We start from the raw sequence: 14,817 nt of genomic DNA on the forward strand, positions 1-14,817 counted from the left end.
CCGCTTCACTCCTGAATCTAATCTGTGGAGCCGCTTCACTCCTGAATCTAATCTGTGGAGCTGCTTCACTCCTGAATCTAATCTGTGGAGCCGCTTCACTCCTGACTCTAATCTGTGGAGCTGCTTCACTCCTGACTCTAATCTGTGGAGCTGCTTCACTCCTGACTCTAATCTGTGGAGCCGCTTCACTCCTGACTCTAATCTGTGGAGCTGCTTCACTCCTGACTCTAATCTGTGGAGCTGCTTCACTCCTGACTCTAATCTGTGGAGCTGCTTCACTCCTGACTCTAATCTGTGGAGCCGCTTCACTCCTGAATCTAATCTGTGGAGCTGCTTCACTCCTGACTCTAATCTGTGGAGCTGCTTCACTCCTGAATCTAATCTGTGGAGCCGCTTCACTCCTGAATCTAATCTGTGGAGCTGCTTCACTCCTGACTCTAATCTGTGGAGCTGCTTCACTCCTGACTCTAATCTGTGGAGCTGCTTCACTCCTGACTCTAATCTGTGGAGCCGCTTCACTCCTGAATCTAATCTGTGGAGCCGCTTCACTCCTGAATCTAATCTGTGGAGCTGCTTCACTCCTGACTCTAATCTGTGGAGCTGCTTCACTCCTGACTCTAATCTGTGGAGCTGCTTCACTCCTGACTCTAATCTGTGGAGCCGCTTCACTCCTGACTCTAATCTGTGGAGCCGCTTCACTCCTGACTCTAATCTGTGGAGCCGCTTCACTCCTGAATCTAATCTGTGGAGCCGCTTCACTCCTGACTCTAATCTGTGGAGCCGCTTCACTCCTGACTCTAATCTGTGGAGCCGCTTCACTCCTGACTCTAATCTGTGGAGCCGCTTCACTCCTGACTCTAATCTGTGGAGCCGCTTCACTCCTGAATCTAATCTGTGGAGCTGCTTCACTCCTGACTCTAATCTGTGGAGCCGCTTCACTCCTGACTCTAATCTGTGGAGCCGCTTCACTCCTGACTCTAATCTGTGGAGCTGCTTCACTCCTGACTCTAATCTGTGGAGCTGCTTCACTCCTGAATCTAATCTGTTGAGCTGCTTCACTCCTGACTCTAATCTGTGGAGCTGCTTCACTCCTGAATCTAACTCTAATTTTCATAATTGATTCTCTTATTCTCCTGTTTATTACAGTGAAGCTGCTCTGAAACGATCGGTACTGTATAAAGCTGTAGAAATAAAGCTGAGCTGACTTTAGAGATTTACATTTAGTCATTTAGCAGACGCCTTTATCCAAAGCGACTTACAACTGAGGACTACAACAAGCGAGTCATTGTGAAGAAGCAAAAATAACGCAAGAAGTGCTCAAAATACAAAGTTCTGGAATTGCTCAGAGTAGCATAAGCCAAAACAAAGGAGGGTAAAGGAGAGGTTTTTTTTTTTTTTTTTTTTTTTTTTTTTTTTTTTTTTTTTTTAGGTCAAGTGCTCACGGAAGAGATGAGTTTTCAGTTGTCTTTTGAATGTGGTCAGGGATTCTGCATTCCGGATGAGGGTAGGGAGATCATTCCACCAGCAAGGAACCGTGAATGAGAATGTTCTGGAGAGTGATTTTGTGGCTCTCTGTGATGGTACCACGAGTCGTCGCTCATTGACCGATCGCAGGCTTCTGGTAGGGATGTAGACTCGTAGGAGCGAGTGAAAGTAGGAGGGAGCTGAGCCTGTGGTCGATCTGTAAGCAAGCGTCAATGCCTTGAACTTGATGCGAGCAGCGAGTGGTAGCCAGTGCAGAGAGATGAACAGAGGAGTGACGTGGGCCCTTTTGGGCTCGTTGAAGACAAGACGGGCTGCAGCATTCTGGATCATTTGTAGAGGTTTAATTGCACATGATGGAAGACCAGCCAGAAGAGCATTGCAGTAATCAAGCCTAGAGATAACCAAGGCCTGGGTGAGAAGTTGTGTTGCATGCTCAGTCAGGAAGGGCCTGATCTTCCTGATGTTGTGCAGTGCAAACCTGCATGATCGAGCTGTCTTTGTGATGTGGTCTGTGAAGGTCAGATGCTCATCAAATGTTACTCCAAGGTTTCTGACCGACCTTGATGGGGTGATTAAAGTTGAATCTAGCTGGATAGTGAAGTCGTGCTGCAGGGACGGGTTGGCAGGGAGGACGAGAAGCTCAGTCTTTGCCAGGTTGAGCTGCAGGTGATGTTCCTTCATCCACGCCGAGATGTCCGCCAGACAGCTTGAGATACGTGTAGCTACTGTGGGATCATCAGGTGGAAATGAGAGGTAGAGCTGGGTGTCATCAGCATAGCAATGGTAAGAGAAGCCATGTGCCTGTATGATGGGTCCCAGTGATGTGGTGTAAATGGAGAAGAGGAGCGGTCCAAGAACTGAACCCTGAGGAACCCCTGTAGTCAGTTGATGTTCTTTGGATACCTTGCCACTCCATGCGACCCTGAAGGACCTACCTGTGAGATAGGACTCAAACCAGTGGAGAGGAGTTCCAGTGATGCCCAGTGATGAGAGGGTGGACAGGAGGATCTGATGATTCACAGTGTCGAAGGCAGCAGACAGATCCAGGAGAATGAGAACTGATGATTTGGAGGCAGCTTTTGCGATCCGTAGGGCTTCTGTGACTGAAATGAAAGTGAAACACTATTACTTTTGTAAATGAATAAGAATGATTCATCATTTGTAGTTTTAATTATTTGAGTTATTTACTTCCTCTGTCAATTATGCTCTGGGAAAAATTTCATGACAAACACGTGAAGCTTTACATTTAGTGAGAAGCAAAAGCGTGCAGACACTTTTCTGAGATCAAGAGTTACACGTCATCACACACACACACACACACTTAAACACACACACTTACACACATGAAGACACACACACACACACATCTGGTTATTTATCTTTGTGAGGAACTCCATAGATATAATTTTCTTTTAGATTGTACTTACACTGTGTGTGTGTGTGTGTGTGTGTGTGTGTGTGTGTGTGTGTCCTGCAGGCGGTCTCTGTGGTGTCCGAGGGTCTGGAGTCTTTCGGTGGTCAGGGTTACATTGAGGACACTGGGCTTCCCTCCATGCTGCGCGACGCTCAGGTCAATCATCAGTGTGTGTGTGTGTGTGTGTGTGTGTGTGTGTGTGTGTGTGTGTGCAGGATGCAGGATGCACTTCCTTCAGTCCAGCAGATGGCAGCACAGGCGTGACACAATAATATCACAAATTTCACTAAATGCCTTATTCATATTGAGTTGTTGTTGTGTGTTTATTTTTAGACATGTAAAGCACTTTGGTCAACTTGTGGTGTTTTTAAATTTGCTCAACAAATAGATGTTGATTGATTGAAGTGCAAAATATAAATATAAATACAAACACATACTATTAATGTATTTAACTTTTTTTTTCTTTTGAACAACCCGTGTTGTGTGTGTGTGTGTGTGTGTGTGTTTCTGTAGGTGTTGAGTATTTGGGAGGGCACCACAAATGTGTTGTCTCTGGATGTTCTGCGCTCGATTGCGAAGTCCTCTGGGTCGGTTCTCCAGGCGTTCTTCCGTGATGTCGAAGTGAGAACAAACTCATGAATTACGCTTCAGTCCTGAATCATCGTTGTTCCACATTGATTGTAAAGTGAGCTTGTGCTGCTAATGTGTGTGTGCGCTTGTGTGTGCAGGAGCGTCTGCTGCCGGCTGAAGCCTGTCCCGCTCTGCGTCCAGCGCTCGCGTCTCTCCGCGCGTCTCTCTCGGCTCTGATGCGTTTCTGTGAGAAGGCGGCATCTCGACCCGCGGGAGCAATGGAGCTGGCAGCGAGAGACCTGGCCTACAGCCTCGCACGCGTCTACATGGGTAAAACACACACGTGTGCACGCTACACATATGTGTACTTGAAACACGCATACACAAATGTGTACTTTACTTTTATACTTTATTGTCAGACAAGTCTGACATTTTTCTTGCATAACAGTGTCTATGTTTACAACAACCAAACATACATTAAACATCGACATACACTTAAACCTCCCACATTATACATTCAATACTTCACAATACACACACACACCTGTACCTATAAGACACACACTGGCTTGCTTAGTTGGGGACATTTCATATTCAACAATAGTATTGATCTGTGTTACTTAAGGTGGACGATGACACAATTTTCTTCTAGTAACAAACTTGTATTATTTTCATGTTATCACTGTGAAGCTGCTTTGATAAAATATTGTAAAAAGTGCTATATAAATAAAGGTGACTTGACACACACACAGACACAGGTGTACATGTAACACACACACACACACTGCCTCATGTCTACTTGAACACTGTACAGTAACATGACCGTCTGTCAGGTTTAACCATGAAAACTGCTTTTGCTGCATTTATTTGTGTAAATTGTAAGAATAGTGAGTTGCCAATGTCTTCGGTTTAGATTAGTATAGATTAGATTAGTTCTCAAGTATAGTTTTGACTCATGTGAGGTTTGTAATGTCAGCAAACTCAGGTGTGTTGAGAACTGTTGAGTTGTTCTATGGTGTGGATCTTGTGTGTGTGTGCGTGTGTGCGTGTGTGCGTGTGTGCGTGTGTGTGTGTGTGTGTGTGTGTGTGTGTGATCTATACCTACACACTGATGTAAGTGTGTGTGTGTGTGTGTGTGTGTGTGTGTGTGTGTGTGTGAGATCTATACCTACACACTGATGTAAGTGTGTGTGTGTGTGTGTGTGTGTGTGTGTGAGATCTATACCTACACACTGATGTAAGTGTGTGTGTGTGTGTGTGTGTGAGGGATCTATACCTACACACTGATGTAAATGTACCAGTGATGATCTTGAAGCGTCTCATTCAGTTCCTCTGTCCAACGACAGGAGCTCTACTGGTGGATCACGCCTCATGGGAACACGCCACACACACTGATGTTTACACGGCCTTGAGGTGAGTGTGTGTGTGTGTGTGTGTGTGTGTGTGTAATGAATGTTGTGTAACGCGTGTGTGTGTGTTTGTTTGTTTGTGTGTGTGTGTGTTATGAATCATATGTAACTCGTGTGTGTGTGTGTGTGTGTGTGTGTGTGTGTGTGTGTGTGTTATGAATCTTGTGTAACGTGTGTGTGTGTGTTATTAATCTTATGTAAAAATTGTGTGTGTGTGTGTTGCAGGTGGTGTGATCAGGATCTGTGTCCAGTGGTCAGTCGAGACGCTGCAGGTTGTTTTGACCCACAGACGACAGCAATGGATTCAGCGCTGGTGTACGACGGCCTGAAGCTTTAAACAAACATACACACACATACGCGTTACACAAGATTCATAACACACACACGCGCATTACACAAGATTCATAACACACACTCTCTCTCACACACACACACACACACGTGTTACACAAGATTCATAACACACACAAGTGTGTTACACAAGATTCATAACACACACTCTCTCTCACACACACACACACACACACAAGTGTGTTACACAAGATTCATAACACACACTCTCTCACACACACGCGCGTGTGTGCGTTATACAAGATTCATAACACACACACGCGTTGCACAAGATTCATAACACACACACACTCTCTCTTTCTCTCATGCACACTCACATTATATTGATTGTGAAGCTCGAGTTCATCAAGCATTTGATCGAGGTTTCTCTTTCATGTCAGCAGTTAATCACATATATAGTTTAGTTTAAGAGTTTTAGTTTCATATAGTTTCCTTTAAGATGTTTGAATTGATTTTAATTCTGTTGAATAATATTATCATAAGTGCTGTGAATATTGTTAAATAACTCTTTCACGAGACAAACTGTCGACGGACTTAAAGCTGAAGACACCACTGTGTGAGATTTTCTCCCATCTAGCGGTGAAACTGTATATGACTACCAACTGATATTACTTTCTAGCCCCTCCCATTCCGAGGGCATTTTGACTTCTACGGTGGCCGTATTATTCTCCAAATCGTCATTCTAGCGTTATGCACAACCATGCTATAGTTAACCAAGCAACTATTAAACTTTGATTTTACACAAATAGGCTGAATTACCTGTCGAGAAAAAAGCAGGCAACTTTGTTTAAAATCCTTGCTCCTCATGAGCTCTTTCCATCTGGGAAAAGCCACTCCAATATTCCTTTCTTGGCGAGACTGTCCTCGAGAAGAGGCGTGGTCCTCCGTCTTCAACAGGCTTTCAAATCCGCCGCCAGTCGCGAGTAATCTCCCCTCGCATTCGTCACGGTACCGCTGAGTGTAACGGCACGAAAGGCAAAGCTTGAATCTCCTGGTATGTCCCTCGTTGGCTAATGTGTTTTCAAGATGGAGGCGCAACAATGGCTGCCGCCGATCGAGCGACTCGCTCGTATTTATTCTGAATGCCAGATTCTACGCGTACGAGCATTGAGGATTGAGTACATATAATTTTGAAAGAACAAAGTGTTTTTTGGCTAAGAATCTACTTAAAAAATTTACACAGTGTAGCTTTAAAGAAACTAAATACAAGCCAATGTTCTGCGTTCTTCTCTAAATATGGAGCAGATGTGACTGATCTCATATTCATTTCCAGAATAAAACACAACATGAATGTGTTCGGTGTGACTTATTGATTCCTAGAGTAAACGCTTCAGACGTCAGATATTCAGTTTATATTCTGTGCTTTGTTTGTTTAAAGAAAGAAAGATTTAACCTCAAACCAGATCATTATAAGAATCCAGATGAAGCGTGAATGTTTCAGAAACTCTTCATCTGGTCAGATTCATATCAAAGCAGCTTTATGACAAAACAATTACAATTCTGATTACTTCGGTAATTCGGTACAATTCCTGGTAATGTTGAATCAGAATAAGTTCCTCTTGCAGCATCTCTTCTCTGATGATGTGTGCGGTGCTATAACCTGTCACTCACATGAGATTAGCCAATAGCAGACCACAACCATCCAATCAGTTCCTCGCAGACACAATCAAGCCCCGCCCACATGTATTCTTGCTCCTGAAGCGTTTCACTCGATATACGGCACAATAGAGGAGAAAAGACGAGTGCAACTTCTCTTTTCTTAGTAAACAATCTTCCCACGCTTAAGCAATTTTCTCTAGTTTAATAAACAATAAATTAATTATTTACCAATGAAAGTTAGTGGTTCTGATTAAAATGTCAAATGTAGCCTAAATTAAACTTTAACAAGTTTTAAGCCAAATGTTGGTTGTATTTGTCACTTCTTGGTTGTCAGTTTAATGGTGTTGTATTTTTTGTTTTATTTGTATTTATTTTTTGGGAGAGATCATGCAGTGGTTGAGTTATTGGCTACACATGTCTTTGTTTGTGCGACTACAACGATTGATTATCAGTTCAGCAGATCATAAAGCACATCATGATGAGTGCATGCCGTTAACTGAGCAATGCTCGTTTCCCAGAGTGCTTTGTGTTCCTGGTGAACTGTAGTATGGTGACGGACAATAATGCTGCTCATGTTCTGTTATATGAGCCTCACAATCGATAAACATCATCATCAGCCTCTTCTTCCTCTGGTAAAGGTCATGTGTGTGCGCGACCTTCTGCAGCTCTTTCAGATGATGTGACCTTTCAGAGCGCCTGCGTCTGACCTTTGACCTGCCGTTAGCGCACAGATGCTTCATCATATGGCTGCTCTTCTGAACGTGACCTGAATCACTGACGTGCACTTCAAACGGGAGCTTTCAAAGATAAGTTTTACAAGAAAACATTACTTCAGTCTTTTTACCTCAGAATTCCTACCTTATCTCACAGGAAAGTGAGACTGTAGAAATGTATTTAATTCAATGTGTTGCTTGCAGAGTGAAAATTGTTTCTAGTGTTTTTATTATAAATAAAGACTAGGAATTCTTGCCAGCATGACTTCTTCGTCATTTGCTTTTGATCTGTTTACACTGATGCCGAAACCCGGGGCGAAGAAGCCAGCCCAACTGGTTCGTAAAAATGATAAAACAGGATGCCAAAAATTGGGATAAGTGTCCCGAGCCCCTGCTGTTCCCAAAGCCGGCTGTACAACAGGCGTACGCGAGAGTGTTACTTTATACCCGGAGAGAAAGTGCTTGTGTTACTTCAAACATTTAATTCTAAATTATTCGTCAAGTGGCAAGGACCCTTTGTGGCTAAACGCCGAGATGGGGATCTCAATGATGAGGTATGGTGAATGGACAGGGCGGTGCATGTCAAATTCATAACTTGAATCTCCTAAACTGGAATGCGGTGGCATCCAAAACTGGCGACGCGCATAGACGCAGCGGCTCTACGTTCTCCCGTTCGGTGCTTTTCATTTGTGTTTTTGTTTGTTTGTTTACTATTAAATGTTACAATCAGCCATGCGAACCAAAGCTACAGTCAGTTAGATATTTTAAACATGGGTTTTTGAAGTAATCAAGCAATTACAAGTGAATTTCTGGAGTCACACAACATACCGGAGTAGATAGCCAGGACACCGGGCTCTCCATGGATTGTTATTGGCTCTAGCAAGCGACGAAGGCGGAGGAGACACAGGAATCAAAAGCGCGGATGCCGGTCAGGCCTACTAGTTCGGCTAAAGGAACAACCCCACAAACCACCCCTTCCTAGTATATTTCTCACTAACGCTAGATCACTTGTCAACAAAAGGGATGAATTACAACTACAGATCGCCACAAACAATATCATGAAGTACTGCTGCATTCTTTTGATAACAGAGACATGGTTAAACCCGCTCATACCTGATGCTGCTATGGAGCTGACGGGGAGCATTCCGCTGGGACCGAAACAAAGATTTCGGTAAGACAAAGGGTGGTGGGCTCTGCATTTACATACGCGACGACTGGTGCACCAACGCCAACGTCATAGACAGTCACTGTTCTCTCGACCTGGAGTTCATAGCAGTTAAATGCAGGCCCTTCTATCTGCCCCGGGAGTTTAACGTTGTTATAGTTACAGCTGTTTATATCTCACCGGATGCTAATGCTAACACCGCTCAAAGCTACTTGCTGCAAGCTATAAACTCCAATCAGACTATCCATCCTGATGCCGTGCACATCATAGCAGGAAATTTTAATCATGCAGACTTGAAAAAAGTTATTCCCAAATTCCATCAGCACATCAAATGTGCAACAAGGGGGAAAAACACCTTGGACAAAACATATTCAGATGTGAAGAAAGGCTCAATTCCACTGCCTCATCTAGGACAGTCAGATCACCTTTTTGTGCTTTTAATACCAGCATACACCCCCTTAAGAAGGAAGGCTCCCACCACTACCAAGACTGTGAAAAAATGGCGAGATGGAGGCTCTTCTCAGCTCCAAAACTGTTTCGAAAGAACCAATTGGGATGTCTTCGACAATCAGGATTTGGAGGTATACACATCAACAGTACTCTGCTATATTAAGAACTGTGTCGACTATGTCACTGTCGACAAACACATCCGGATTTACTCCAACTAGAACCCCTGGATGACTAGAGAGGTCAGGACCCACTTAAAAGACCGTAATGCTGCCTTCAGGTACAGAGATAAAGCCCTCTTCAGTGTAGTAGTAGTAGCCTTTATTGTCACTTAGTCAGAAGTACCAGCGAAATTAGCCATCAACCTGTCCATACAAACATACATACAATATGACAATGGGGTAGACAGGACAGGAAGACAGGGGATTGAGGAAAATAATACAGCATGACTTGAGGATAGGTGAGGGGGGAAAAGGCAACTCCCAGACTATGCTCCTGTGAGGAGTACAGTCTGGGAACAGGAAAAAAACACCTCAGCAACATTAGCACATAATCAGTACTACGACATGAACCCACAAGACTTGCAACAGGGGAGGGGAGTGGGGGATGGAGGTAACCCAGCACAGGCAAGCAGCCATCCGGTCCTGCAGCCATTTTCGGCGCTGGTCACAGACCCGCCTGTCAGACTGGTGGTACAAAGCGGCGAGGGATGCGGGGTGGGGGGGTGAAGAGTTTGTGTATGTGTAGGCCTGGAGATTCACCCTGCCTGGCATCCAAATCTCGGTGCCTCAGTCCGCAGGATGTCATAGCGTTAACACAGCAAGTTGCCATGGAGACAACCTTGATTAGGTCCCAGAGTCAACAATCATCAGGTGTCTGTGAGAAATGGGGGAAGGAGCAAGAGCGGCTCACTGCAGTGCTCTTCCGGGGGAGTTGTTGTTCCAACAGCGGCCTTGGCCGAGGCCAGTGCTAGTTGAGGGGGTCCATTCTGGTCCATCAGCTTTTACAAAGCCATGAGCTTCTCCATGATATTATCCATATTTTGGGTCACCTCCCTGTTGTTATCCATAATGCGGTTAATAGTCCCAGCCTGAGTGCTGACCGCTCTGGCCACTGCTTCAATCATGCCGGGCAGCATTGTGGGGCTTTGGATAGCTGTCACCGTCTTCTTAATTTCTTGATAAACCAGGGCAGTGCCTAATCCAGTCAGCAAAATGCCTGTTATCATGGTTCCGAATAGATAGATATCTTCAATGTCCTCCACGGAAAGAGCCGCCAGACACACGACCCGCCACCTCTCCCACGCGTCCATCGTGTAGCCAGAGCTAACCTTAAGAGAGCCACCAAGTGTGCGAAAGCAGAGTATAAAATAAATATTGAGGACCCACAATGACCCACAACGACTCTGGCAGGGAATTCAAAACCTCACAAACTTCAAAAGCATTAATCACAAAACCTCTGATGCAAATGCCTCGATGGCAGAAGAACTTAACTACTTCTTTACTACTTCTTAGCCCTCTTTGAAGTGAGTATGACAGAGACGGTTTCACCACCCACACCCGCACTCCAATTTATTATACAGGAACACAGGGTGAGGTGTGTGCTCAGAGCTGTTAATACAAGGAAGGCTGCAGGCCCAGATGGAGTGATGGGAAGGGTGCTCAGAGAATGTGCAGACCAGCTCTCTTCAGTCTTCACAAAGATCTTCAACCTGTCAACAGCCACCATCCCATCTTGCCTGAAGTCAGCAACAGTTATCCCACTACCGAAGAAAACAGTCATCAGTGGTCTTAACGACAACTGCCCGGTTGCACTTACCCCAGTTATTATGAAGTGCTTTGAGAGGCTGGTTCAACAGCACATCAAAGCCAGCCTTCCAGACATGTTCGATCCACATCAGTTCGCATTCAGGACCAATAGATCCACAGAAGATTCCATTGCTACTCCCCTGCCCACAGCATTGCCCCACCTAGAACGCCAAGGCAGCTATGTGAGGATGCTTTATATTGACTATAGTTCAACTTTTAACAGTCATTCCTGATAGGCTGGTAACCAAACTGCTGGGCTTTGGTCTCTCCTCATCTATCTGTCACTGGATTAAGGACTTCCTGACCAACCGCCCCCAGATGGTTAGGTTAGGTCCCTATTCCTCCTCCACCTTAATTCTCAGCACAGGTGCCCCACAAGGCTGCGTGCTTAGTCCACTTTTCTACGTTATTTACACTCATGACTGCACCCCAACACGTTTTACCAACACTACCATTAAATTTGCGGATGACACGGATGGGGATATTCAATTTAATGAATCAATCAATATTACTATTGATTAGCATTACCAAACATGGACGTTTTATTATTATTTTATTTTAATACTGTGAAGCTACTTTGATACAATCTGTATTGTGAAAAGCACTATACAAATATTCTTGACTTGACTTGACTTGACTTGACATGACCATAGTTGGACTCATCTCAGGAGGAGACGAAACAGCCTACAGAGATGAAATTCAGAGATTGACAGAATGGTGTGGGGTAAATAACTTGGCCCTAAATGCTTCTAAAACCAAAGAGATCATCATTGACTTTCGAAAGCACAACACAAATCACACTGCACATTAGCGGGGTCTGCATGGAGAGGGTTCCAGCCTTCAAATTCTTGGGCACGACCATCGCCGAGGATCTCTCCTGGAGCACAAACACCTCAGCAGCAATCCAAAAAGCACAGCAGCAACTCTATTTCATGAGGATTCTCAGAAAGAACCACCTACAAGAGCAGCTGCTAGTCTCCTTTTATCGCTGTTCCATCGAGAGTGTGATAAAGCTCAGCGGCAGATAAGAAAGCTCTCCAGAGAGTAATCAACTTGGCACAAAAAATCATTGGCTGCCCTCTGCCTTCCCTAAAAGAGCTTTACACTCCTGAGATCGCTGAGGGTGGCTAGAATTGCAGAGGAATGTGTGTAATTGAGTGTGTGGAGGTACGGTATCTGGGCCTCCACTTGGGACATGAGCAGGTGTGTCCCCAAATTGACAAGACCACTGTGATAGCAGCCTGCCCAAGTCCCAAGACTAAAAAGGAGGTGAGACAGATCCTGGGTTTGGCGGGATATTATAGAAAGTTTATACCTTCTTATTCTGAGCTCATCAGCCCGCTGACTGATCTCACTAAAAAGGAAGCACCAGATCTGGTCCAGTGGATGGAGCTGTGCAAACAGGCTCTAATCACAGTAAAGGCTGACCTGTGCAGAGGCCCTATCCTACAATCTCCTAACGTTGATCTGCCTTTTGGAGGCCGGGTGGGTCGGGTGGAGGGGGAATCTGGCGAGGGGGCGTGGTAAAGCCAAGTCTGCAGTGGGGAGTGGGTGCAGAGACAAGCGGTGAGAAGGAGGTCAGGTGAATGATGACTAAAACCTGTCTCAAATTCCAGTAACTGGCGGAGAGATGGGAGATAGGCACACCTGGGAAGGGGAGAGAGACATTTCCCCCCGGACTGATTATACAAATGTTTTTCGTTTGTTGTTTATTTTCTGTTATTCTGAGTATAAATAAAGGCTTGGAATTCTTGCCAGCCTGACTTCTTTGTCATTTGCTTTTGAGCTGTTTACAAGCTTATATTCAGGGGTGCACATAACTTTTTCAGTGAGTTACTCAGGTGAGGACCAGGAGATGGTGTTTGGTACTCACCCCATATGTAGCGTGGCCACAGCTGTCAATCATGACGTCACATTTCCATTTTTATAGCATAAAATAACTAACTAAAACCAAACTTATAAAATAAAAATAAACGAACACTTAAATTTACATCAGTGTGAAAAGAACGACCTAAAATGATAGAATTTTTTTTATTTGAAGTGTTATTTGATTGTTCAGATATATGTATTTGAATAAATTAAATATAATTAATCCTTATTAAAGATATTAAAGAGCAGTGAATTTTCTCTTTTTATTTTGTTGTTTGATCAATATTAAGTGTACAGAAGGCATTAGGTTTATTACGCACTGTCACTTTAAGAGTGTGCAGATCCAATTGCACTGATGCACGGTACGTTCTGTAAAGACATAACCGACTGTGTTTACGTGAATACTCTCCAAAACGGACATTTAGACATAATGTTGTGTGTATTTGTCCATTCAGACGCGAAAAAGAGCTCGATTCAGTCCTTGCGCGCAGCGTCTATGTGCGGGCTGCACGCTTCGGGTCGTGTGTGTGTGTGTGTGTTCGCACAGAAAAACATACCGAATAAAGCTGTCTTTCGCGTCGTCACTCTTATTCAGATCTATCCATATGTCTGCTCTTCTCTTTCTCCCAGACGTTTACATTTTTTAACATTTGAGACATGCATGAAGCGCATGCCGACTCGGTAGATCAGCACGTTACAATTCAAATGTGCGCATCTTCCACAAACGCAAATCAGTTCTGACTGGATCACTTCCCCAATCGTCCCTCCCTTACATTTCCGTCTAGTTTTTATTCGTCATAGTGGTCGTCATTTAAAACAAGGTTTTTATTTAGTTATCGTCTCGTTTTCATCTGTGAAAAAATTTAATTAACACTGCCTAGGTTGCATTTTGGCGACAGTAGGCTACGCAAAGGCGCGTAGTAACACAAGTGGCATTACGCATTCCTGATTTTTGTCGCGCATGCGTACCTGCGTACCAGTTATGTGCACCCCTGCTTATATTAATATACAGGTAAAACGCAAATTAATTAATCTGTCACCTGAACTGCGTAAAATGACATACTAATGTACTAAATGCTGAATTAAGAAAAAATGTCATGTTTGAATGGATGATGTCTCTTTTGTGTTTCAGACGCAGTGAATCACGCGAGTCCATCGCAGAATAAAGTCACTGAATCATTGATGAGTTCTGCAGTAATCCAGTAGCGTCCGATAAGATCAGGAAGCGTCCGATGACGGAGGACAGACGCTGATTGAGCTCAGAGCTTCAGCAGGGATCATTCCTGATAAAGTCATGATGCCCTCAATTAAAACATAAGGGCTTTTATTTATTCACTGCTGTATAGCACAGAAAACTGGAGAAGAACTAGTTTAGTGTTCTATGCTGCGCGTGTGTGTGTGTGTGTGTGTGTGTGTGTGTGTGTGTGTGTGTGTGTTTGTGTGTGTGTGTGTGTGTGTGTGTGTGTGTGTGTGTGTGTGTGTGTGTGTGTGTGTGTGTGTGTGTGTGTGTGTGTGTGTGTGTGTGTGTGTGTGTGTGTTTTAGGTCATGAATAGTGATCTCTCTTCACTGCCATCGATCAGAACGTTCCAGACCAGCTGAGGCCGAAGAGCAGCCTTTCTTTCTTTCTTTCTTCTCGGTCTCTGTCTCTCTCTCAATTTTTTGTTTTAATTTAACTGTGCCTTCCCACTAAGCAAAATGATGTCCAAAAGACGTCTTGAAAGTTTTTATGACGTCTTTTTTTAACGTGCGATATAGACGTTCATGGACTCTTCGTACAAGGTTAAAAACTAGTTAAAATGTGGCCATCATTTATGGTCTCATTTATACATAATTTACTGTTTCTGGACCAAATAAACACTCTCAGGATGCATTAAATTAAAAATCATGTTTATTTCAATGTAATTTCCTTTTTTAATTGCAAAGCAACTCACAGACACTCACAGACATGCTTGTTTCTTGATGATTATGTCATCATCAACATTGAGC

At 44.0% G+C, this 14,817-nt stretch overlaps 2 protein-coding genes across 5 annotated transcripts in view; both read left to right on the forward strand.

The window, feature by feature from the left end:
* Nucleotides 1-6,524, forward strand: part of LOC307000427 (acyl-CoA dehydrogenase family member 11) — a 28,223-nt gene extending 21,699 nt beyond the window's left edge. For all 4 annotated transcript variants that reach the window (XM_079616025.1, XM_079616022.1, XM_079616023.1 and 1 more), the window contains exons 10-14: nt 2,963-3,055; nt 3,413-3,520; nt 3,628-3,799; nt 4,816-4,882; nt 5,104-6,524. In XM_079616025.1, coding sequence (XP_079472151.1) covers nt 2,963-3,055; nt 3,413-3,520; nt 3,628-3,799; nt 4,816-4,882; nt 5,104-5,215 — 552 coding nt within the window. In that variant the 3' untranslated portion in view covers nt 5,216-6,524. The remainder of the gene's footprint in view (nt 1-2,962; nt 3,056-3,412; nt 3,521-3,627; nt 3,800-4,815; nt 4,883-5,103) is intronic.
* Nucleotides 6,525-12,104: 5,580 nt separating this feature from the next.
* On the forward strand, nt 12,105-12,488 carry LOC307000579 (uncharacterized protein; the record flags this gene model as incomplete). Its single annotated transcript, XM_079616226.1, has 1 exon — nt 12,105-12,488. One exon carries the CDS (start codon nt 12,105-12,107, stop codon nt 12,486-12,488), a length of 384 nt encoding a protein of 127 aa, XP_079472352.1.
* Between the last annotated feature and the right edge of the window lie 2,329 nt (nt 12,489-14,817).

This window comes from Phoxinus phoxinus (genome assembly GCF_949152265.1).
Source record: "Phoxinus phoxinus genome assembly, chromosome: 6".
In the NCBI taxonomy this organism is placed as follows: Eukaryota; Metazoa; Chordata; class Actinopteri; order Cypriniformes; family Leuciscidae; genus Phoxinus; species Phoxinus phoxinus.